This window comes from Erinaceus europaeus, chromosome 13, assembly GCF_950295315.1.
Source record: "Erinaceus europaeus chromosome 13, mEriEur2.1, whole genome shotgun sequence".
Classification (NCBI taxonomy): Eukaryota; Metazoa; Chordata; class Mammalia; order Eulipotyphla; family Erinaceidae; genus Erinaceus; species Erinaceus europaeus.
In genome coordinates this window covers 94,036,287-94,060,922 of record NC_080174.1, presented here as the reverse complement: position 1 = coordinate 94,060,922, position 24,636 = coordinate 94,036,287, and the positions used below count along the sequence as shown (strand labels likewise).

The 24,636-nt window shown below is 38.9% G+C and overlaps 1 protein-coding gene and 1 long non-coding RNA gene across 2 annotated transcripts in view; both read right to left on the bottom strand.

Annotated features, from left to right (window-relative positions):
- Positions 1 to 24,636, bottom strand: part of LOC132542440 (uncharacterized) — a 220,512-nt gene that overhangs the window by 64,719 nt on the left and 131,157 nt on the right. The window lies entirely within an intron of this gene.
- On the bottom strand, positions 11,803 to 15,939 carry LOC103128217 (zinc finger protein 709-like). The gene is made up of 3 exons (XM_060204985.1): positions 15,693 to 15,939; positions 15,466 to 15,523; positions 11,803 to 14,023 (listed from the first exon to the last, which is right to left on the bottom strand). Exons 1-3 carry the CDS (start codon positions 15,724 to 15,726, stop codon positions 12,286 to 12,288), a joined length of 1,830 nt encoding a protein of 609 aa, XP_060060968.1. The 5' UTR covers positions 15,727 to 15,939; the 3' UTR covers positions 11,803 to 12,285.

Sequence of the window (24,636 nt, the reverse complement as noted above, 5' to 3'; positions counted from 1 at the left end):
ACTTATTATTTTTTCAATTTTAATATTGATTTATAAAATTATAGTAGGGTATTTCACATTGTTCCCTGAGTTGTGTCCCCATTCCCTCCACTGGAATTGACAGCAGTTCTCACAAGGTTACAGATGAGTTAATTATTATTTCTACAACTAACTGTCTATATTAGTCCATTTTTCTCTCATGGTCCCGTCTTATTTTCCATTCCACAAGAAATGCTATTTTTTTCTTATTCCTTTTTTCAAAATTTATTCATGAAGAAGACAGAAGAGAAACACACATCACTCTGGTACATGTGCTTCCAGGGATTGAACTCAGGACCTTATACTTGAGTCAATGCCTATCCACTATGCTACTTCCCGAATCACTCTTTTTCTTTTTTACTTTTTTATATCCAGAGCACTGCTCAGCTTAGCCTTATAGATGGGCTGGGGATTGAACCTGGGACCTCTGGTGCCTCAGGCGTGAAGGTCTTTTTCCATAACCATTATGCTGTCTCCCCAGTCCTTCTTTCTCTTCAGGCCACACCTACACCTATGACTATATCCAAATGCTCTTCCTTTATGCTTTTCTCTCTCTGGGTCCTGATGGAGTTGACTCCAGAGCCCTCTGGTCATCTTCCCTCTATCATGGACCTTTGAGAAAATGGACCAAAAATTTTTTTTTTATAAATTAAGTTTTTATTTATTTATTTTCCTTTTTGTTGCCCTTGTTGTTTAACATTGTTGTGGTTATTAATGTCGTCGTTGTTGGATTGGAGAGAGGAGGGAGAGACAGAGAGGAGGAGAGAAAGACAGACACCTGCAGACCTGCTTCACCGCTTGTGAAGCGACTCCCCTGCAGGTGGGGAGCCAGGGGATCGAACTGGGATTCTTACGCAGGTCCTGGCGATTTGCGCCATGTGCGCTTAACCCGCTGCGCCACCACCCGACTCCCAAAATTCTTTTTGAGACACAGAAGCTGGAATCAATTAACTTCTCTCTTTTTAAAGTCCAGGCATCTCATTAAAAACAGAATGTGGGGCCAGGTGGTGGCACACCTGGTTAAGCAAATTACAGAGCTAAGGACTTGGGCTCAAGACCCTGCTCCACACCTGCAGAGGGAAAGCCTCATGAATGGTGAATCAGAGCTTCAGGTGTCTCTCTCCCACTCTATCTTCTCTCCAAATTTCTCCATCAAAAATAAATTAGTAAGGATATTAAAAAAATAGAATGCTAATATGGGTCCTAGTCAGGCAGAAGATTAAGTCTAATGGTATTTAAATACATTTTAAATATTTATACTCTCTGCTCTAAACCAGCTTTCTAGTCCTATTATCAACTCTGACACCATCACAGCAGACTATGATTTTTGTCCACCTGCATGTTAGCTGTCTGGCTTAGGTAAAAATTATTAAAGTCATGGGCCACTCAGAACATACCTAAAATAGACGTCCTAGCTTCTTCCCACATGAAGACCCCTAATTTCATCTGCTCTATTTCTACTTTTGGATCCTGTTTATTAAACAACTTGTCCTGCTTTCTATCTTCACAACTTTCAGTCACCAAGTTGCTATGCAGATGCTACTATGACAGCATCCTGACTTCCCTGGGCAGAGGTCCTCACCAATGTGTCCCAAAGTCTCACCTCCCCAGAGAGAAGGTGCCCCTCTAGGGAAAGACAGAAACAGGCTGGGGGTGTGGATCCATCTACCAACACCCATGTCCAGTGAAGAAGCAATTACAGGAGACAAATCTTCCACCTTCTGCACTCCAGAAAGATCTTTGGTCCATACTCTCATGGAGGTAAAGAATAGGGACGCTCCCAATGGAGAACTCTGGTGGTGGGAACTGTGTTTGCACATTACAGTGCACAGAGACCTGGGCTCAAGCTGTGGGTTCCACATGCAAGGGGAAAGCTTCAGGAGTGCTAAAGTAGGGCTGAAAGTCTCTCTCCCTCTCTGCCTCCCCCTTCCCTCTTGATCTCTGGCTGTCTCTATCCAATAAAGAAAAAGATAAAAAATTTTTGAAGGAACATAGAACCACTGTGGTTTATGCTCCACACCACCCCCTAGAGCTTCTGTAAGAATTGTAATTACAGGCACTGAGCACATACAGGGTGTCTGTCATCCATCTTGTCAACCAGGCACGTCATTTCCACCTCAAGGAGAGATGCAGACTGTTTCCCTCTCTATATATTGATTAAAAACCATAAAATACTTTGTAACTCAAGAGTCACTCTACAGAAACCCCCCAGAGTGTATGTCTGCTTGCTAATACTATATGAAAACTTTGCTTCAAACTCCTGTGTTTTACTTTTCAGTTCTTTGCTGATTGTCCCAAGAACCAAAAAAATGGGGGCTCTTGAATTGTTCGACCTCATGAAAGGGCCAGGGCTGGCCAGAAGCTGGCTGCACACGGAGCAAGGCAGACATTTCACTCAGTGACCCAACTCCAGACCTGCCAACATTCCTCTTTTAATTTTTAAAAAATATTTATTCACTTTTTCTTGGCGTTTTTTTTTTGCTGCAGTTATAATTATTGTTGTTATTGGTGTCATCAATGTTGGATGGGACAGAGAGAAATGGAGACAAGGGGAAGATGAACAGGAGGAAAGATAGACACCCACAAACCTGCTTAACTGCTTTGAAGAAATCCCCCTGCAAATAATATATCCTGCTAGACTGTCATTCAGACTAGATGGAGGCATCAAAACCTTCTCAGACAAGCAACAGTTGAAGGAATCAACCATCACCAAGCCTGCTCTGAAAGAAGTTCTGAGAGGTCTCCTATAAACAACCATACCACCACAAATAGAACATATATCAAAACACTCTAAAACTCTACAAGAATGGCGTTAAAATATCTTCAATCTTTGATATCAATAAATGTCAAATGCCCGAATTCACCTATTAAAAGATACAGAGTAGGAAGATGGATCAGAAAACAAAACCCAACAATATGTTGTCTACAGGAAACCCACCTAAAGCAACAAGACAAATACAGACTTAAAGTGAAAGGATGGAAAACTATCATACAAGCCAATGGCCCACAAAAAAGGGCAGGAACAGCTATTCTCATATCTGACATGATAGACTTTAAAATAGATAAGATTAAAAAAGATAGGAATGGACACTACTTAATGCTCAGAGGATCAGTCAATCAAGAGGTCTTAACAATTATTAACATCTATGCACCTAATGAGAAGCCATCTAAATACATCAAACTTCTACTGAAAGAGCTACAGCAATATATTAACAGTAACACAATCATAGTAGGGGACTTCAACACCCCACTCTCTCAACTTGACAGATCATCCAGGCAGAAAATCAGTAAAGATAGAAAGGAGCTAAATGAAGAGATAGATAAACTAGAAGTATTGGACATTTTCAGAGTCATTCATCTCAAGAAACTGGAATACACATTTTACTCAAATCCATATGGGTCATTCTCAAGGATAGACCATAAGTTAGGCCACAAAGATACCATCAGCCAATTCAAGAGCATTGAAAACATCCCAAGCATCTTCTCAGACTAGTGGATTGAAACTAACATTTAACAATCAACAAAAGATTAGTAACAGTCTCAAAATGTGGAAGCTCAACAGTACACTTCTTAACAACTTCTGGGTCAAAGAGGAAATCAAGGAAGAAATCAAAATGTTTCGAGAGTTCAATGAAAATGAAGACACAGGAATTCGACTTCCGGAGGCGGAGCTACGAGCAGCAGATCTCTCTCTCTTCTCCTCTCCTCTCCTCTCCTCTCCCGGATCAGCTAGGAATACCAAAGGAGACCACCCGGACCGAACAAGACAGGACTAGAATGACCACAGGAACCCAGTAAATCACCTGTGAGTACAAACATGCATGGCTGGTGACAGAGAGGAGAGAGGGGCCTAAGGAGAGATTAAGTGACTGCTAACAGTTCAACAGTTTATCAGTGGAGACACCACCTCCAGTCTGCTCCACCAACAAGGGGACAGCTGAAGGGAGGAAAGGACTCCCCAGAGATTCACCAAGTGCAACTCTGAGTCTCCATTGCTACTACCCTCAGAATCTGGAGCAGCAACAGGGAGAGACACCAGGGGACAGAGATCTAACCGGGAAACTCAGGAGAAGACCTATACCTCGGTGGCATAGCTGAGGGGCTGTGAAAGTCTCTTTGCATAACCACTGGATTATCTCTGCCACACCCTGCTTTATCTCTTGGTCAGGAGTCAGTGATTAAGCTAAGAAGCCTATTGATAAGTTTAAAAGCCCTCAGGCTCCCATAGCCTACAGGGAAGAAAAAAAAAAAGAGAGGCTTTTAAACCACTGAGCTCCAACTCAGGGATTGAAAAAACTGTTAAATTCCACCACGGTAAAATCTTTAATTAAATTACTTAGACACAAGTCAATCCAGGCAATAGTGATCAATAATTTGAAAAGTACTGATAAAGGGAACTCATAACATAATATATAAAGTGGTTAAAACAACAAGAAAAAATATTGGGGACTCAAACCAGGACAAGAGTCCAGCTAAAAGTCCTCCAGAGGGTGAAGCACAAAACAGCGAGTTCAACATCCAAACATTAGCTAAGGAAATAATAACAGGAGTGAGTAAAGAATTTGAAAAAATTGTAATCAGAAATGCAGCAACAACAAATGAGAATATGGAAGAAAATTCTAATTATCTCATGGTTATTAGAGAGCTGAAAGCTGAAATCGCTGAGCTAAGAAGACAACTAGCTGAACAACCTAAAACAGTATCAGAGCAGGGCAACAAAATAGATGAACTCCAGAAAGCAGTAGACGGCAGAGAGAATAGAATCTATGAGGCTGAAGACAGAATTAGCAAGATTGAGAATGAATTAGAGACAACTAAAAAAGAAGTAAGAGATCTCAAAAAGAGATGAAGAGATGCTGAAAACAACAATAGAGTCCTACGGGATGACTTCAAAAGAAACAATATACACATTATTGGCTTACCAGAGGAAGAAAAGAAGGAGAGGAAGAAAGCATTCTCCAGGCCATAATAGCTGAAAATTTCTCTAGTCTACACAACACCAAAGACATAAAGATTTAGAAGCCCAGAGGTTCCCAAACAGAATTGACCTAGACCTAAAGACACCAAGACATGTCATACTTACAATGGAAAGGAATAAGGATAAAGAAAGGATCCTCAAGGCTGCAAGAGAAAAACAAAGAGTCACCTACAAAGGAAAACCCATAATATTAGCAGCAGACTTCTCCATACAAACACTACAGGCCAGAAGAGAATGGCAAGATATCTATCGAGTACTCAATGAGAAAGGCTTTCAGCCAAGAATACTATATCCTGCTAGACTGTCATTCAGACTAGATGGAAGCATCAAAACCTTCTCAGACAAGCAACAGTTGAAGGAAGCAACCATCACCAAGCCTGCCCTGAAAGAGTTCTGAAAGATCTCCTATAAACAACCAGACCACCACAAATAGGACATATTATCAACACACTCTAAAACTCTACAAGAATGGAGTTAAAATATCTTCAATCTTTCATATCAATAAATGTCAATGGCCTGAATTCACTTATTAAAAGACACAGAGTAGGAAGATGGATCAGAAAACACAACCCAACAATATGTTGTCTACAGGAAACTCACCTAACTCAACAAGACAAACACAGACTTAAAGTGAAAGGATGGAAAACTATCATACAAGCCAATGGCCCACAAAAAAGGGCAGGAATAGCTATTCTCATATCTGACATGATAGACTTTAAAACAGATAACATTAAGAAAGATAGGAATGGACACTACTTAATGCTCAGAGGATCAGTCAATCAAGAGGACTTAACTATTATTAACATCTATGCACCCAATGAGAAGCCATTTAAATACATCAAACTTCTACCGAAAGAGCTACAGCAATATATTAACAGTAACACAATCATAGTAGGGGACTTCAACACCCCACTCTCTCAACTTGACAGATCATCCAGGCAGGAAATCAGTAAAGACATAAGGGAGCTAAATGAAGAGATAGATAAACTAGAACTATTGGACATTTTCAGAGTCATTCATCCCAAGAAACTGGAATACACATTTTACTCAAATCCACATGGGTCATTCTCAAGGATAGACCATATGTTAGGCCACAAAGACAGCATCAGCCAATTCAAGAGCATTGAAATCATCCCAAGATGATTTCATCTTCTCAGACCACAGTGGAATTAAACTAACACTTAACAATCAACAAAAGCTTAGTAACAGTGCCAAAATGTGGAAGCTCAACAGTACACTTCTTAACAACTTCTGGGGCAAAGAGGAAATCAAGGAAGAAATCAAAATGTTTCGAGAGTTCAATGAAAATGAAGACACAAGCTATCAAAATATTTGGGACACAGCTAAAGCAGTCCTAAGAGGGAAGTTCATAGCTATACAAGCACACATTAGGAAACAAGAAAAGGCATAAATAAACAGCCTGATTGCACATCTTAAAGACCTAGAAGAAGAACAACAAAGGAATCCTAAAGCAACCAGAAGGGCAGAAATTACTAAAGTTAGGGCAGAAATAAATAACATTGAGAATAGGAAAACCATACAAAAGATCAATGAAAGTAAATGTTGGTTCTTCGAAAGAGTAAACAAAATTGACAAAACTTTAGCCAGACTCACAAAAAAAAAAAAGGGAGAAGATCCAAATAAATCGGATAGTAAATGAAAGAGGAGATATCACAACAGACACTGCAGAAATTCAACATATCATGCAAGGCTTCTATGAACAACTATATGCCACCAAGCTAGAGAACCTGGAAGAAATGGACGATTTCCTAGATACCTACCAACTTCCAAAACTAAGTAAAGAAGAAGTGGATAACATGAACAGGCCCATCACAGCTAATGAAATTGAAACAGTTATCAAAAGTCTTCCCAAAAATAAAAGTCCTGTACCATTTGGTTTTACAAATGAATTCTACAAAACTTTCAAAGAAAAACTAATACCTCTACTTTTAAAAGTCTTTCAGAAGATTGAAGACACTGGAATACTCCCTGGTAGCTTCTATGAAGCCAACATCACCCTGATACCAAAAGGAGACAGGGACACAAACAAAAAAGAAAACTACAGACCAATATCTCTGATGAACATAGATGCGAAAATATTGAACAAAATTCTAGCCAACCGGATACAGCATTATATCAAAAAGATGGTTCATCATGACCAAGTGGGGTTTATCCCAGGCATGCAAGGTTGGTTTAATATACGTAAATCAATCAATGTGATCCACCACAACAAAAGCAAGACCAAAAACCACATGGTCATATCAATAGATGCAGAGAAAGCCTCTGACAAAATACAACATCCCTTTATGATCAAAACACTACAAAAAATGGGAATAGATGGAAAATTCCTGAAGATGGTGGAGTCTATATATAGCAAAGCTACAGCCAACATCATACTCAATGGTGAAAAACTGGAAGCATTTCCACTCAGATCAGATACTAGACAGGGCTGCCCACTATCACCATTACTATTCAACATAGTGTTGGAAGTTCTTGCCATAGCAATCAGGCAGGACCAAGGAATTAAAGGCATACAGATCGGAAGAGAAGAAGTCAAACTATCCTTATTTGCAGATGACATGATAGTATACATGGAAAAACCTAAGGAATCCAGCAAGAACCTTTTGGAAATCATCAGGCAATACAGTAAGGTGTCAGGCTATAAAATTAACATTCAAAAGTCAGTGGCATTCCTCTATGCAAACACTAAGTTAGAAGAAAATGAAATCCAGAAATCAGTTCCTTATTCTATAGCAACAAAAACAATAAAATATCTAGGAGTAAACATAACCAAAGAAGTGAAAGACTTATATACTGAAAATTATGAATCACTACTCAAAGAAATTGAAAAAGACACAAAGAAGTGGAAAGATATTCCATGTTCATGGGTTGGAAGAATTAACATCATCAAAATGAATATATTACCCAGGGCCATCTACAAATTTAATGCTATCCCCATCAAGATCCCAAGCACATTTTTTAGGAGAATAGAAAAAATGCTACAAATGTTTATCTGGAACCAGAAAAGACTTAGCATTGCCAAAACAATCTTGAGAAAAAAGAACAGAACCGGAGGAATCACACTCCCAGATCTCAAACTGTACTATAGGGCCATTGTCATCAAAACTGCTTGGTACTGGAACATGAACAGACACACTGACCAGTGGAATAGAACTGAGATCCCAGAAATGAGACCCCACACCTATGGACATCTAATCTTTGACAAAGGGGCCCAGACTATTACATGGGGAAAGCAGAGTCTCTTCAACAAATGGTGTTGGAAACAATGGGTTGAAACATGCAGAAGAATGAAACTGAATCACTGTATTTCACCAAATACAAAAGTAAATTCCAAGTAGATCAAGGACTTGGATGTTAGACCAGAAACTATCAGATACTTAGAGGAAAATATTGGCAGAACTTTTTTCTGCATAAATTTTATAGACATTTTCAATGAAAAGAATCCAATTACAAGGAAAACTAAGGCAAGTATAAACATATGGGACTACATCAAATTAAAAAGCTTCTTCATATCAAAAGAAACCACTACCCAAACCAAGAGACCCCTCACAGAATGGGAGATCTTTACATGCCATACATCAGATAAGAGTTTAATATGTTAACCAACATATATAAAGAGCTTGCCAGACTCAACAACAAATAACCCCATCCAAAAATGGGGGGAGGACTTGGACAGAATATTCACCACAGAAGAGATCCAAAAGGCTGAGAAACACATGAAAAAATGCTCCAAGTCTCTGATTGTCAGAGAAATGCAAATCAAGACAACAATGAGATATCACTTCACTCCTGTGAGAATGTCAGACATCAGAAAAGGTAACAGCAGCAAATGCTGGAGAGGGTGTGGAGTCAAAGGAACCCTCCTGCACTGCTGGTGGGAATGTCAATTGGACCAACCTCTGTGGAGAACAGTCTGGAGAACTCTCACAAGGCTAGAAATGGACCTACCCTATGACCCTGCAATTCCCCTCCTAGGGATATATCCTAAGGAACCCAACACATCCATCAAAAAAGATCTGTGTACACATATGTTCTTGGAAGCACAATTTGTAATAGCAAAAACCTGGAATCAACCCAGGTGTCCAACAACAGATGAGTGGCTGAGCAAGTTGTGGTATATATACACAATGGAATACTACTCAGCTGTAAAAAATGGTGACTTCACCATTTTCAGCTGATCTTGGATGGACCTTGAAAAAATCATGTTGAGTGAAATAAGTCAGAAACTGAAGGATGAATATGGGATGATCTCACTCTCAGGCCGAAGTTAAAAAACAAGATTAGAAAAGAAAACACAAGTCGAACCTGAAATGGAATTGGAGTATTACACCAAAGTAAAAGACTCTGGGGTGGGTGGGTGGGTGGGGAGAATACAGGTTCACGAAAGATGATGAATGACATAGTGGGGGTTGTATTGTTAAACGGGAAACTGGGGAATGTTATGCATGTACAAACTATTGTATTTACTGTTGAATGTAAAACATTAATTCCCCGATAAAGTAATAAATTATTTAAAAAATTAAAAATAAATAAAAATAAAAAAGAAAATGAAGACACAATCTATCAAAATATTTGGGACACAGCGAAAACAGTCCTAAGAGGGAAGTTCATAGCTATACAAGGACACATTAGGAAACAAGAAAAGGCACAAATAAACAGCTTGATTGCACATCTTAAAGACCTAGAAGAAGAACAACAAAGGAATCCTAAAGCAACAAGAAGGTCAGAAATCACTAAAGTTAGGGCAGAAATAAATAACATTGAGAATAGGAAAACCATACAAAAGATCAATGAAAGTAAATGTTGGTTCTTCGAAAGAGTAAACAAAATCGACAAACCTTTAGCCAGACTCACAAAACAAAAAAGGTAGAAGACCCAAATAAATTGGATAGTAAATGAAAGAGGAGATATCACAACAGACACCGCAGAAATTCAACATATCATGTGAAGCTTCTATGAACAACTATATGCCAGCAAGCTAGAGAACCTGGAAGATGGACCATTTCCTAGATACCTACGAACTTCCAAAATTAAATAAAGAGAAACTAGAGGTCAAAGGAACCCTCCTACACTGCTGGTGGGAATGTCAATTGGTCCAACCTCTGTGGAGAATAGTCTGGAGAACTCTCAGAAGGCTAGAAATGGACCTACCCGATGAACCTGCAATTCCTCTCCTGGGGATATATCCTAAGGAACCCAACACATCCATCAAAAAAGATCTGTGTACACATATGTTCTTGGAAGCACAATTTGTAATAGCCAAAACCTGGAAGCAACCCATGTGTCCAACAACAGATGAGTGGCTGAGCAAGTTGTGGTATATATACACAATGGAACACTATTCAGCTGTCAAAAATGGTGACTTCACCGTTTTCAGCCGATCTTGGATGGACCTTGAAAAAATCATGTTGAGTGAAATAAGTCAGAAACAGAAGGATGAATATGGGATGATCTCACTCTCAGGCCGAAGTTGAAAAACAAGATTAGAAAAGAAAACACAAGTAGAACCTGAAATGGAATTGCCGAATTGCAGCAAAGTAAAAGACTCTGGGGTGGGTGGGAGGGGAGAATACAGGTCCATGAAGGATGAATGACATAGTGAGGGGGGTTGTTAATTGGGAATCTGGGGAATGTTATGCATGTACGAACTATTGTATTTACTATTGAATGTAAAACATTAATTCCCCAATAAAGAAATAAATTATAAAAAAATAATAAAAAAAAAGAAATCCCCCTCCAGGTGGGGAGCCAGGGGCTTAGAGTCTCTTAGGGTTCAGGAAGACAATGGATAGTTATTGTTATCGTCACATTATTTGGTAACTGGGTTCACATCGAAAAGTCCCCTTGTTAGGGTTTGCTGTTTAATACCCAGTATCTCATATATAACTATGACACCGGTTGCTTCTGTTCTACCTGGTGTAGGCTTTTGAGAAAGTCCGCATATCAAAGTTTCAGACTATGTATTCAAAAGTCTGTCTGTGTTTTAAAAACTTTGATACATACAATTAATTTCCCTCTCATATTAGTGATTTATATTATTATAGTTTAATAGGAGTGAACATAAACACAATTCCCACCACCAAAAGACTGTGTCCCATTCCACCCACCCACCCTTGCAAACCCTCCCCTGCCACCCCAGGAAGCCAAATGTCCATCCTCCAACTCACCAGTTTTTGTCACTGTCCTACTCTATATTTAGTCATATCCTGCTTTTACTTTCCATTTCTGATCTTCTTTCTCAACTTCTCTTGATGAGTGGGATCGTCCCATACTCATCTTTATCTTTCTGACTTAGCTCAAATAACATAATTCCTTCTAGTTCTGACAAGATGGGTCAGAGGTGGGTTCATTGTTCTTAATCCCTGTATAGTATCCCATTGTGTGTGTATACCACAGCTTTCTCAGCCACAGGTCCTTGGGCTTTGTGCCACCTGCACTACAGCCTGACTCCCAACATTTTTTTTTTTGGTCTAGTTTAGATGATGCAAAACCTTACCCTGTATTAAAATTTTTTTTTCAATGGGTTCTTGGTGATAGGGTTTAGTGAGTTGCACATGGTACCATGCAAAAGTAACCAAATTCAAGTCCCTGCTCCTTAACTGCAAAGGGAAAACTTCATGAGTGTTGAACCAAAATAAATGTTTTTGTCTCTTTTTCCTCATTATATTTTTATTTGTTTTTATTTTTTATTTCCCCTTTTGTTGCCTTTGTTTTTCATTTTTATTATACATTTTACTGAAGACTACTGCAACAACTGAATGTTTTACTACACTGCATTCATAGGGTTTCTCTCAACTGTGAATTCTTTCTTGTGCCCGAAGAGTACCGGAATCACTGTTTTATTACATTGTTTACATTCATAGAGTTTCTTTCCACTATGAATTCTTTCATGTCTTCGACGACTGGAATCACTGAATGCTTTACTACTGTTTGCATTCATAGGGTTTCTCTTCACTGTGAATTCTTTCATATCTCTGAAGACCACCAGACTGCTGGAATGTTTTACTACATTGTTTATATTCATAGGGCTTCTCTCCCCTGTGAATTCTTTCATGTCTCCAAAGATGACTGGAATGCCCGAATGTTTTACTACATTGTTTACATTCATAGGGCTTCTCTCCACTGTGAATTCTTTCATGTGCCCAAAGATTACTGGCATAACTGTATTTTACTACACAGTTTACATTCATAGGGTATCTCTCCACTGTGAATTCTTTCATGTCTCTGAAGACTGCTGCAATCACTGAATGTTTTACTACAGTTTGCATTCATAGGGTTTCTCTGCACTGAGTTCTTTCATGTGCCCAAAGACTACTGGCATAACTGAATGTTTTACTACACAGTGTGCATTCATAGGGTTTCTCTCCACTGTGAATTCTTTCATGTGCCCGAAGATTACTGGATTGCCTGAATGTTTTACTACATTGGTTACATTCATAGGGTTTCTCTCCACTGTGAATTCTTTCATGTGCCCGAAGACTACTGGAAGAACTGAATGTTTTACTACATTGGTTACATTCATAGGGTTTCTCTCCACTGTGAATTCGTTCATGTCTCCGAAGATGACTCGAATGCCCGAATGTTTTACTACATTGTTTACATTCATAGGGTTTCTCTCCACTGTGAATTCTTTCATGTGCCCAAAGACTACTGGAACAACTGAATGTTTTACTACACAGTTTACATTCATAGGGTTTCTCTCCACTGTGAATTCTTTCATGTCTCCGAAGATTACTGCAATCACTGAATGTTTTACTACACTGTTTGCATTCATAGGGTTTCTCTCCACTGTGAGTTCTTTCATGTGCCCAAAGATAACTGGCATAACTGAATGTTTTACTACATTGTTTACATTCATAGGGTTTCTCTCCACTGTGAATTCTTTCATGTGCCCGAAGACTACTGGAATAACTGAATGCTTTACTACATTGTTTACATTCATAGGGTTTCTCTCCACTGTGAATTCTTTCATGTCTCTGATGACGACTGGAATCACTGAATGTTTTACTACACAGTTTACATTCATAGGGTATCTCTCCACTGTGAATTCTTTCATGTCTCTGAAGACTGCTGCAATCATTGAATGTTTTACTACACAGTTTGCATTCATAGGGTTTCTCTGCACTGTGAGTTTTTTCATGTGCCCAAAGACTACTGGCATAACTGAATGTTTTACTACACAGTTTGCATTCATAGGGTTTCTCTCCGCTGTGAATTCTTTCATGTGCCCGAAGATTACTGGATTGCCTGAATGTTTTACTACATTGGTTACATTCATAGGGTTTCACTCCACTGTGAATTCTTTCATGTGCCTGAAGACTACTGGAAGAACTGAATGTTTTACTACATTGGTTACATTCATAGGGTTTCTCTCCACTGTGAATTCGTTCATGTCTCCGAAGATGACTCGAATGCCCGAATGTTTTACTACATTGTTTACATTCATAGGGTTTCTCTCCACTGTGAATTCTTTCATGTGCCCAAAGACTACTGGAACAACTCAATGTTTTACTACACAGTTTACATTCATAGCGTTTCTCTCCACTGTGAATTCTTTCATGTGCCCGAAGACTACCGGAAGAACTGAATGTTTTACTACATTGTTTACATTCATAGGGTTTCTCTCCACTGTGAATTCTTTCATGTCTCTGACGACGACTGGAATCACTGAATGTTTTACTACGCTGTTTACATTCATAGGGTATCTCTCCACTATGAATTCTTTCACGTCTCTGAAGACTACTGGAATCACTTAATGTTTTATTACATTGTTTACACTCATAGGGTTTCTCTCCACTGTCAGTTTTTTCTTGTTTCCAAAGATGACTGGGTCTCTTGAATGTTCCATTACATTGTTTATATTCATAGGGTTTCTCTCCACTGTGAATTCCTATGTGTTTTTGAAGATGAATAGGATAAGTGAATAATTTTCTGTATACTTCACATTCTTGAGATATCCCAGCATTCTCATTATCTTTGCCCTCAGAGATTTTTACTGTTGTATTACTGTAAAATAATTAACAATTAATTAATGACATTTTAATGAATAACACTGTAATTGATTATCAAAATGCAGGACATCATTTAACTTAATAAGCCACAAAATCAGATATTAGAAATAGATTTGACTAAAACATATACAGAGGAAGTCGAGTGGTAACAAAATGGGTAAAACACAGGTGGCACAAACTGTAAGGATCCTGGTTTGAGACCCTGGCTCCCTACCTGCAGGGGACACGCTTCACAGGCAGGTCTGTAGGTGTCTATCTTTCTCTCCCCCCTCTGTCTTCCCCCTTCTTTTTCCATTTGTCTCTGTCCTATCCAACAATGACAACATCAATAACAACAACAATAATAACTACAACAATCACAGGGAAAACAAAAGGGATAATAATTAAGTATTTTAAAAAACATACTGAAAAAATCAGATATTGAAAAATAATAAAAAGATCTCAATTTAAAAGTAAGATAAAATAATGGTAAAAAGGGCTGGGCAGTGGTGTATCTGCCTGAGCGCATATGCTACAACAAGCAAAGAAGAGGGTTCAAGCGCCCATCCCCACCTGCGGGAGGAAAACATTGCAAGTGGTGAAGTAGGAATGCAGGAGTCGTTGTCTCTCCCTTTTCTACCTCCCCATTCCTATTGATTTCTGGGTGTCTCTATCCAATACATAACTAAATAAATAAAAATAAAAACCCATAATACCTATATAGTTTCATATAAAGATATTATGCGAAATATAATATCATTACAGGTATTTTTCATGCATTAATTGAACTTCTATTTGTTAGTAACAACTTTTGGCTTTGTGTTGAAATATTTTTCACTGAAAATATTGATCTTTTCTGGAAGGGCTACCTCTAAGTATCATAAAAACGTAGATATTTGAAAGGATCCCGGTTCGAGCCTCCGGCACCCAACCTGCAGGGGGGGTTGCTTCACAGGTGGTAAAGCAGATCTGCAGGTATCTATCTTTCCCTCCTCTCTCCATTTCTCTCTGTCCTATCAATGACTACATCAATAACAATAATAACTACAACAATAAAAAACAAGGACATCAAAAGAGAAAGTAAATAAAAAATATTTTAAAAATATATAGATATAGATAGTCATGGAACTTCAGTCATGTACATCACATACAGCACATTGGAGTCACTTGTCCAACTGTTCTATAACCTAGTCATGAAGTATTTTTGATTTGCTTATTTAAAAAATTGATCTATTTGTGGCAGTGACTATAACTTTCATTTTCTGAATGAACTGTATTAAAAGGGGTCATATGCAATTGCTAAGTCAGGAGAGAGCACACCATTAAGAACCCATGAATCTCCATATACAGGGAAACCATGCAGACACCTGATCTCAGTAAATTACAGAGACAAAACTTTTGAAAACACACTAGCTTCTTAGATGGTACATCACACTTTATTGTAAATGTAACTCTCACCTTTGTTTACTGCCATGCAAGATATGCTGCCCTTTGGTGGAATGTTCTTGTATCTTTTCTAAAATTACAAAATATAAAAAGTATTAGAAATTATACAAAAAGATTGAATTATTGATCCCTCATGAGTCACAATAAAACCTTGCTCACTGAACAGTGTAGCCATTTCTACACTGGTGAACAAAAAAATGATTTCTCTTTAGTTGAAAAATTAAGGCTATTAGAGTTACCTATTGAAAGTAAGTTCCTCAAATTTTCACACATCACATCTCTGTAGAGTTTCTTCTCTGAAGAATTTAATAGTGCCCACTCCTCTTGAGGGAATATCACAGTTACATCTTCATAGGTCACTGAGCCCTAAAATATGTGCAATGTGATCATGTGAGAAAATGCGAGTGACAGCAGATTAGCCATTCAGTCTCTACTTTAGGAAGCCTGTGAATGATTGTCTCATCTGCAAACATGTCTTTGGTGACTTGAAAACCAAATACTTCTTAATCATGCTCTAGAAGGTGGTACATTCATTAGAACATTGGACTCTCCTTCACGAGGCCCTGAGAACCAAGAGATAACCCTATTCTCACTATTCCCCCTCTATAGATTTGTAATTAGTAGATGATAAAACCTTAGTGGCTGTGTGGGAGTACAACTCATAGGGTGCTCACGCTGCCTATATAAAAGGACCAAGATCCAATATCCTAGTTCTCACATGCACAGAGGTGAGACACTCTTCACAAGTGCTGAGCAGTTGTGTATATTGTCTTATTTATAATGTAGAGTTTATATAGGTAAAGAGAATTTGATAGGGACAGTAAAGTCGAGGATAACTAGAATGGAACCTGTAGCCCCTGGGGACTTAAAGCTCAAAGTCTGGTGTGTTTTTGTAGTACCTGCAGTTCCTCTCATTAAAAGAAAATAAACATTAATTTCATTTATCATACATGAATAGTAATTTCACCTGATACAGAGATACAGATATCTCTACTTCAATAGCCTTATTAAATTCTCTTCATTGATATAAAACACAAAAATATAAATAATAAAAAAATGGCCACTGGGTATAATAAATTTTTAAAAATATTTTAGTTATTTATGAGAAAGATAGGAGAGAGAAAGAACGAGACATCACTCTGGCACATGTGCTGCCACGGATTGAAATCGGGACTTCATGCTTAAGACTGCAAATCTTTATCACTGCACCACCTCCAGGACCACAGGTGTAACAAATTTATAATGAAGCCACAGTGATTAAAAAAAAAAAAAAGATGGGATTAAAAACACATGATGACTATAAGTTTGTTTGTTAGAAATGAAACATCTCTAGCCACACATGGCTCTTTATAAAATTAACATTATTATGGAAGCATGGAAATTATAGTTTTATAGTGATCATACCACATTAAGGCTCTCTGTAGTGTCTCTGTCCAAAAATAAAAAAAAGGTAAAAAATGCAAGAATGTTAAACAAATAAATAAGAATTATCAGGTGCAGGGCACTGTTGCACATACTTAAGTGTACATATCACCATGACACAGGACCTAGGACTGAGAACTGCTTCCCACCTGAGAGGGGGACACTTCATGAGTAGTGATACAAGCCTGGAAATGTCTCTCTCTACCCTTGTTCCACTCTCCATTTCTGTATGTTCTGTCAAATAAAATGTTAAGAAAAAATACATTTCTTGAGCAAAAGTTCCGATAGTGAGCTCAATAAATAACCCTGGTAGCAGAGAAAAGAACTGTTATCCAGTAATCTACATCCCTCTCAATTTCCCTCTATAATAAGAAGTAAAATATAATTGTTTAAAAAAGCATTGTTATTGTAGTTATTTATTTTCCCTTTTATTGTCCTTGTTCTTTTTATTGTTACTGTTGTTATCGATCTTGTCATTGTTGGATAGTACAGACAAAAATGGAGGTTTGAGGCTTGCTTCCCTCCTGTGTGAGGGACACTTCATAAGCAGTCAACAGGCCTGCACATGGCTCTTTCTTGACCTCTGTTCCACTCTCCATTTCTTGCTATCCTATCAAATAAAATGGAAACAAAAAATGGCTTTCTTGAGTATTGGATTCATTGAGTATTGAGCTCTGACTCTGAGCTCAAGAAATAACATGGTGGCAGAAAAAAATAAGAGGCCAAAAGAAAACTGTTTTACACCACATGCACTTAACCCACAGTGCTACTGCCTGACTCCCATACATTTGCAACAAAATTTTTTCAAGAAATAATCTTCAAAACTATAAATTGCTGTGACATAAAGACATAAGGCAAACAAAAATGTTGATACTGGTGAATTATTAATGGTTTTCTAAACTAAGTGACCATTTTAAAAGTGGCATATACATGCTATGCAGTCTCCATCAAAATCCCTAAGAACATGTTTAAAGCAAGAAAATGAGGCTGAAAGTAAATAGGTGAAGTCTCTGTAAAAAATGATGTCGGAGGGAATCGGGCTGTAGCGCAGCGGGTTAAGCACAGGTGGCGCAAAGCACAAAGACTGGCATAAGGCGCCCGATTCGAGCCCTGGCTCCCCACCTGCAGGGGAGTCTTACACAAGCGGTGAAGCAGGACTGCAGGTGTCTGTCTTTCTCTCTTCTTCTCTGTCTTCCCCTCCTCTCTCCATTTCTCTCTGTCCTATCCAACAACGACAGCAATGATAACTACAACAATAAAACAACAAGGGCAACAAAAGGGAATAAATAATTTTTTAAAAAAATGATGTTGCGGAAAATGAGTCAGTTACCGCATGCATATAAAAACCAAACAACACCATCACGTGACACCATGGGTCAGCTCAAAATACATAAGCACTTAGATGTTAGACTAGTCTCCAAAAAAATCTACAGAAGTCATCCTCAGTAGAGTACATAATATTTGAATGAGAAATGTCTTCAGAGACCTGAGCTCAACATCAAAGATAAGTAAATAAATGTACAAGTGAACCACTGAGATTACAACAAACTGAAAATATTTGGTATAATGACAACACCTATCACCAAGACAAAGAGATGCAGTAATAAAAATAAGAAAACATATTTACTTAATATACATCAAAAGGATAATCAGCAATATATGTTCTCACACAACTCAGTAGAGTAACATAAATAACCGCAGTAAGATGTTTAATCACAGGGCAATTAAAAATCATTCACGGGAGTCAGTGTTTAAGTGCAGGTGGCACAAAGGACTTGATCGGCATAAGGATACCGATTCAAGCCCAGTTGCAGGGGAGTGAAGCAGTGAAGCAGGTCTGCAGGTGTCTGTCTTTCTCTCCCCATCTCTGCATTTCTCTCTGTCCTATCCAAGAATGACAAATTCAATAACAACAGCTAGAATAAAAACAAGGGCAACAAACAGGAAAACAAATAAATATAATTTTAAAAAACCTAAAGAAATAAATAATAAAGAGAGGGGAAGATAACAAAGTTTCTGCCTGAGGTTCTCAGGTACTAGGTTCTATTTGCTGACCATAAGCCAGGGATATAAACCAGGCATGAAAGCCAAGGATGAGCAATGCCCTGGCAGAAAGAGAAAGAGACAGAGATACAGAAATATGATGTGCAAAACAGAAACAGTAAATTAAACATGTATAAATTAAAGGACAAAGTAGTCAAGAGGAAAAAGAAACAAAATCTGATGTGGGGCAAGTCACTTACCCAAGAAACTGCCATCTCTTCCTCTTTCCCTGAATGTCTTTCAGGCCAGAAAATGGAAGATCAATCACAGCAATAGATTGAGACTCTGTTTAAATCTAGCAGCACAGCCTCTTCACTGGACAGTATGGCCCCTAGATGGAAGATACTGTGGTGAATAAAAGGTACAACACCCTAGCTGTGCAATGGAAAAAGAAGAGGTTATGGAAACATGTAGTGAGTTATCCTGCGTGTTAGGAACATTACCAAGCCCACAAATTTGACTGACATCTCTATCCAACCCTTTAAATTTTTCTTCGACAAAAGAATCCACCAAAATCTAGTAGAACAGGAGTCGGGTGGTAGTGCAGCATGTTAAATGCATATGGAGCAAAGCACAAGATACCAGACTCAGATGGAGCTTAGAGACATTACAGCTACCAAAGGGATGTGAATTTTTCTGTTATGTAGCTGATCTTTTAATTATAGGGCAGAATAAGGAAGCTGTGACACAGGCTCTGTTGTCACAACTGAGACAACAGGGATAGACTATTAATCAGGCTAAGGTCCAAGGCCCTGCTCAAAGTGTAGAGTTCCTTTTTGTTTCTTTCATGCTTTCTCTTTTATTTTCTCTTTTGTTGCCCTTGTTGTTCTTTATCATTGTAGTTATTATTGCTGTTGTCATTGTTGTTAGCTGGAGAGAAATTGAGAGAGGAGGGGAACACAGAAAGGGGGAGAAAAAGACAGGCAGCTACAGACCTGCTTCACTGCTTGTGAAGCAACACCCCTGCAGGTAGAGAGCTAGGGGCTTGAACCGGGACACTTAACACCAGTCCTTTTGCTTCATGCCATGTGCACTTAACCCATTATGCTACCATCCAACTCCCAAAAGTGTCAAGTTCTTAGGAGTACATTGCTCAAACACGGGACCTAAAATTCCTGAGGCTGCAACAGACAAAATTAAAGCCCTATGAACACCACAGAATAAGTCTCAAACCCAGCAAGCTATAGTAGGTACATTCATGTATTGGAGGAACCACATACCACACTTACAAATGGTGCTTAAATCTTTATATGACATAACTATGAAAACTGAAGATTTTGAATGGGGAGAACCACAAGAAGAAGCCTTTGGCATAGTTAAGAAGAATATAGAATATAAGGAGCTCACTGATATTAAAAAAGGTCAAATAGTAGTCATTGATGTATTCTATAAAGTCAGCTGGGGAAACTAGAATAAATTTGTTAGGGAACAGAGCAGGCTAACTCCCGTAGGATTTTATTGTAAAAGATTCCCATGGTCAGAAAACAAATTTTCCTTGTTTGAAAAGTATGTATAGACAGACAGACTATGAAGCTTTGAGAATGTGCCACTCTATTTTGAGGAATAATATGGTAGTACTACAAACTACCCTGCCCATATTAGATTGGGTTGAGGCACCGGCAGAGGCATAGACTGGCCTACCCATGGAAGGAAAAGTGCTTCAATGGAAATGGTATCTGTCCCGTTTCTTCCTGGGGTATCCCTGGTAGCGAAGAGATGGTGTTGTGCACAGAAGTTCCAGTTCCGATCTCACACAAGGAAGACCAGAATTACATGCAAGAGCAAGAGCCTTTATTCGCAAGCTTAAGCTTGGGCGGCTGACACCTGTCCACACAAGGGTAGAGTCTGCACTGATGATAGCAACATTCTCACTCTCTGTTTTTTATAGTACAGGGAACAAGAGCAAATGGTTTCAGTTTAAAGGCTGTTACAAGGAACCATTGGTTTCAGTATAACAGTCTGTGACAAGTAGCAGTTGGTTTCAGTGTAACAGTGTCTAAGTAGTAACAGTTGGTTTCTGGGTAAAAGTCTCTAACAAGTTAACAGTTGGTTTCTAACCTCCACAGATGGTACCCATGGTGTCCGAGCAGGTGTTACAACAAGCTCTGTGGGGGCGGGTATATTCTTCCCACAACAACACCTCCCCTCCCCAGAAACAGGTACCTATTGAACAATGGTGACCAGGGCAATACTCCTCCTCTCTGGTTCACTGATGGTTCCACTACCACACAAAATAACATGGTAAAATGGAAAGCCGCAGCACTGCGACCATCCGATAACATGATCATTATTGATCAAGGCACGTCCCACGCCACACAACCAGCAGAAGTTATAGAAGCTCTTTTAGCTGCCAGAAAGTCTTTGAAGGAGAGAAAAGATTTACATTTGTTTTCTGACTCATGGTGTGTAGTGAATGAGATAGCCTTATGGTCAGGAAAATGGGAACATACAGATTGGAAAATCAATGGAAAGGCGATTTGGAGTAAGAAAGCATGGAAGGAGCTACACCAGATTGGGAAAGACATCAAAATTCAGGTATGCCATGTAGATGCTCATAAGAAAGATGAATCTTTACAGACTAAATATAATAATGAGGTTGATTAATTAGCAGATCTTATAGGAAAAATAGTCAGGGGATGGAGAGTGACAGAAAACACAGGAACAAAATTAAAGTTAAAAAGGGACTCCCAGATTAGACCCATCACACTAGAGGAAATCTTAGAAGTGCATGAGTTTTTAGGGCATCCCAGGAATCATGGAACACACAAGTGGTTTAAAGAAAGGAATGCCAAAGTCACTTGGCACACGGTAAAGGAAGCTATCAGGTCCTGTAAGAATTGTCCAAATGAACAAATAGATTTTCTCATAGATACCCAGGACAGACTGCAATAAAATTACATTTTAACTATACCCTACAAATAGATTTTATAGGACCCCTAAAACAGTACAGGGACAGGTATGCTTGTACAATAGTAGATGTATGAACAGGTCTAGGATTAGCAAGAAGTGGTAACAGCCCCTCCAAAATCTGACTATTTTTACTTTATGCAATTGGATATCAGTATATGGTATTCCAATTGTCATACAGTTAGCTCCTTGATCTCAAGGAACACACTTTACTGGAAACATGATCCAACAATGGGCACAGCACTTAGGTATCATATGGGAATTCCATATGGCTTACAACCCAATAGCAGCAGATTATGTAGAGATGGAATGGGCTCATTAAAGCTAAATAACGAACAGTGAATATAAAAATCTTGAGGAACAAATAGTAAAGGCATCTTGTGAGTTAAACAACAGGCCTAGACTCTATAGGGACTACCCTATTTGAGAGGCAATCAGACAAGTACCTATTTTAGAATATGTGAACCTCCCAGACCAACGACTAATTAGACCAGACACTTGTCTCTACAGGGACAAGAAAATGCAATCACTGGGAAAGGCTGAGATTGTGACAGAAGGTCAAGGGAACACTGCTTGGATTACTAAGGACAAGGGTGACGTAAGGTTGGCCTAACTGGACCAAATAGCACAAGAGCATGTGCACAAGGTACATCCTAGTGTTAGTTCTAGTTATTGTGTTTGTTATTTACCTAGGAGGCCCTATTGTGCATGAGATTGCAGCTGTCAGTGTTATTTATTGCTGGGAGCCAGCTCCAACAGGTTATTAGGGTTAGCCTGAAGGAGGAGGGGCATCGGCGAAGAATGAAGAATGAGACACGAGTTGATGCTGAATCAAGCTAAAGCAGACATCTCTGTCTTACTTAGGTAGAACTTTATTTTATTTTTTTACCAGAGCACTGCTCAGCGCTGGTTTATGGTGGTGCAGGGGATTGAACATGGGACTTTGGAGCTTTAGGCATGAGAGTCTCTTTGAAAAACCATTATGCTATCTACCCCAACCCCAGAATTTATTTTATAGTCTCATGAGGCTTAGATCATTCAAACAAAAATCACCAAGGTATTGATTATTAAAACAAAAATCCCCAAAGCTTTGATTATTGAAACAAAAATCACCAAGTAAGAACAGTACAGGTAGGGAACACCTCCTGCTTTGTGGAACATTTACATTCCGGGGGCACTTTCTGCCCTAGAGACCACATCACCGTTTCTGTGTCTTTTGTTCTTCCTGTACCTGTGTGCTAGGCAAATGTCCTATTGATTAATATTCTACCATTTATGCCATTCTCTTGACCCTATGTATCAGAAAATGGTTTATAGAAAGTTCAAGCTTGTTATGTTTCTAGGGGCCTTAAACAAATTGAGCAGCCCATCTTTCACACAATGTGTTCCATTGTTTGATCGAGGAGTTTTGTTTGGTTCTGTTACAAGTTAAACTCTCTAGCTAGAATCCATCTTCTGTATATGCTCAATGTGTAACCTACATTCTTGTGTACTATTCTTGTATAATGAGGTGGGAGCATAGTGGTGGATGGTAGATTAAAAGGCCCATTGTATCTAGGCAGGTACCATAACTTTGCATTAATTATGTTATGTAAGGTGGCCCCTCCACTGTAGAAACTACCAATCTTTTTCTGTATTTTAGGGGGAACACTAAAGGAAGTGGTATAGATAAAGGGGAAAACATTTTTTACTACTGGGGCCTCCTGAAAAATTCTGCATTACTGCTATTGCTTGTTCCATTATGATCAATCTTACAGAGTGCAGTGCAGGTTTTGTCATTATTTTTGTCATTTGATCAGGCTCTGAGCCTGGCCATAGGTAAATATTATTAAGACCACACAAAACTTGATCATGGCAAAAGGCGAGATGGTTTCAGTTTGGCCTGGAGAGTCCAGCTGTGCTAAACTTCCTGTGAAGCTGCTACCGCGTCAAGCAGCTTGCATTGCGGCGCCTGCGCCAATTTGTAGTTGCAATGAGAGCGATATCACAGGGAACAGGAGACTAGGAGTCCTGCTAGCTAATTACACCATCTGCTGGACTGAGGCACACTTTTCTAAGGAGCAAAGACAGTGCCTGAAGGGACTGATGTGGGGATTATTGACTCTCCTCCTCATTGCCCTCGGAAAACGAAAGTCATCTCTAGTGGGCCACTGAGATACCTTAACCCCCCCATGCACACCCTACCCCTACAATGCCTGAGCTTACTACACCCAATGTTACACATACCCCAAATATGACACTCTGTGCATTGCTAGTGACTACATTCTTGGCATCATCACCAGCACTCAGGCAGATGGCACTACTATCAGTGATGACAGTACTGTCTCCGGTACAACCAGCACTCCTGCAAAACCCAAACCCACTATACCAGAACTGCCAACTACAGAGCAACTGAAGGCATGGACACCAAAGGAAGTGGACCCTAAGAGGAATCTCCCTCTCTATTGGACTGATGAGACCCTATATACTAATGTTGTTCCTATCATACAATCATTTTGGTAGAAATATTCACAGTATCACATATGTCTGGAATCCAGGATGTGATCAGTACTGAGTTAGGGTAGCCCCTTATCATCCTAATAAGATATATATGCTGGTAACTAATGACTCAGGTAATACTAACAGGTCTGAGAAAAATCCACTGAAATGTCTTTTCTCAGAAGTTTGGACCAATAAGACAGATAACATGGTAATATACTCCACACACTGGAGGCCACCTAGCTACATACATCAGATGGCATTTAAGCTACTAACAGGGGATGTGTTTCAAGCAGTATTTACTTTACATCCTTTTGATGGTGGTATGTCTAT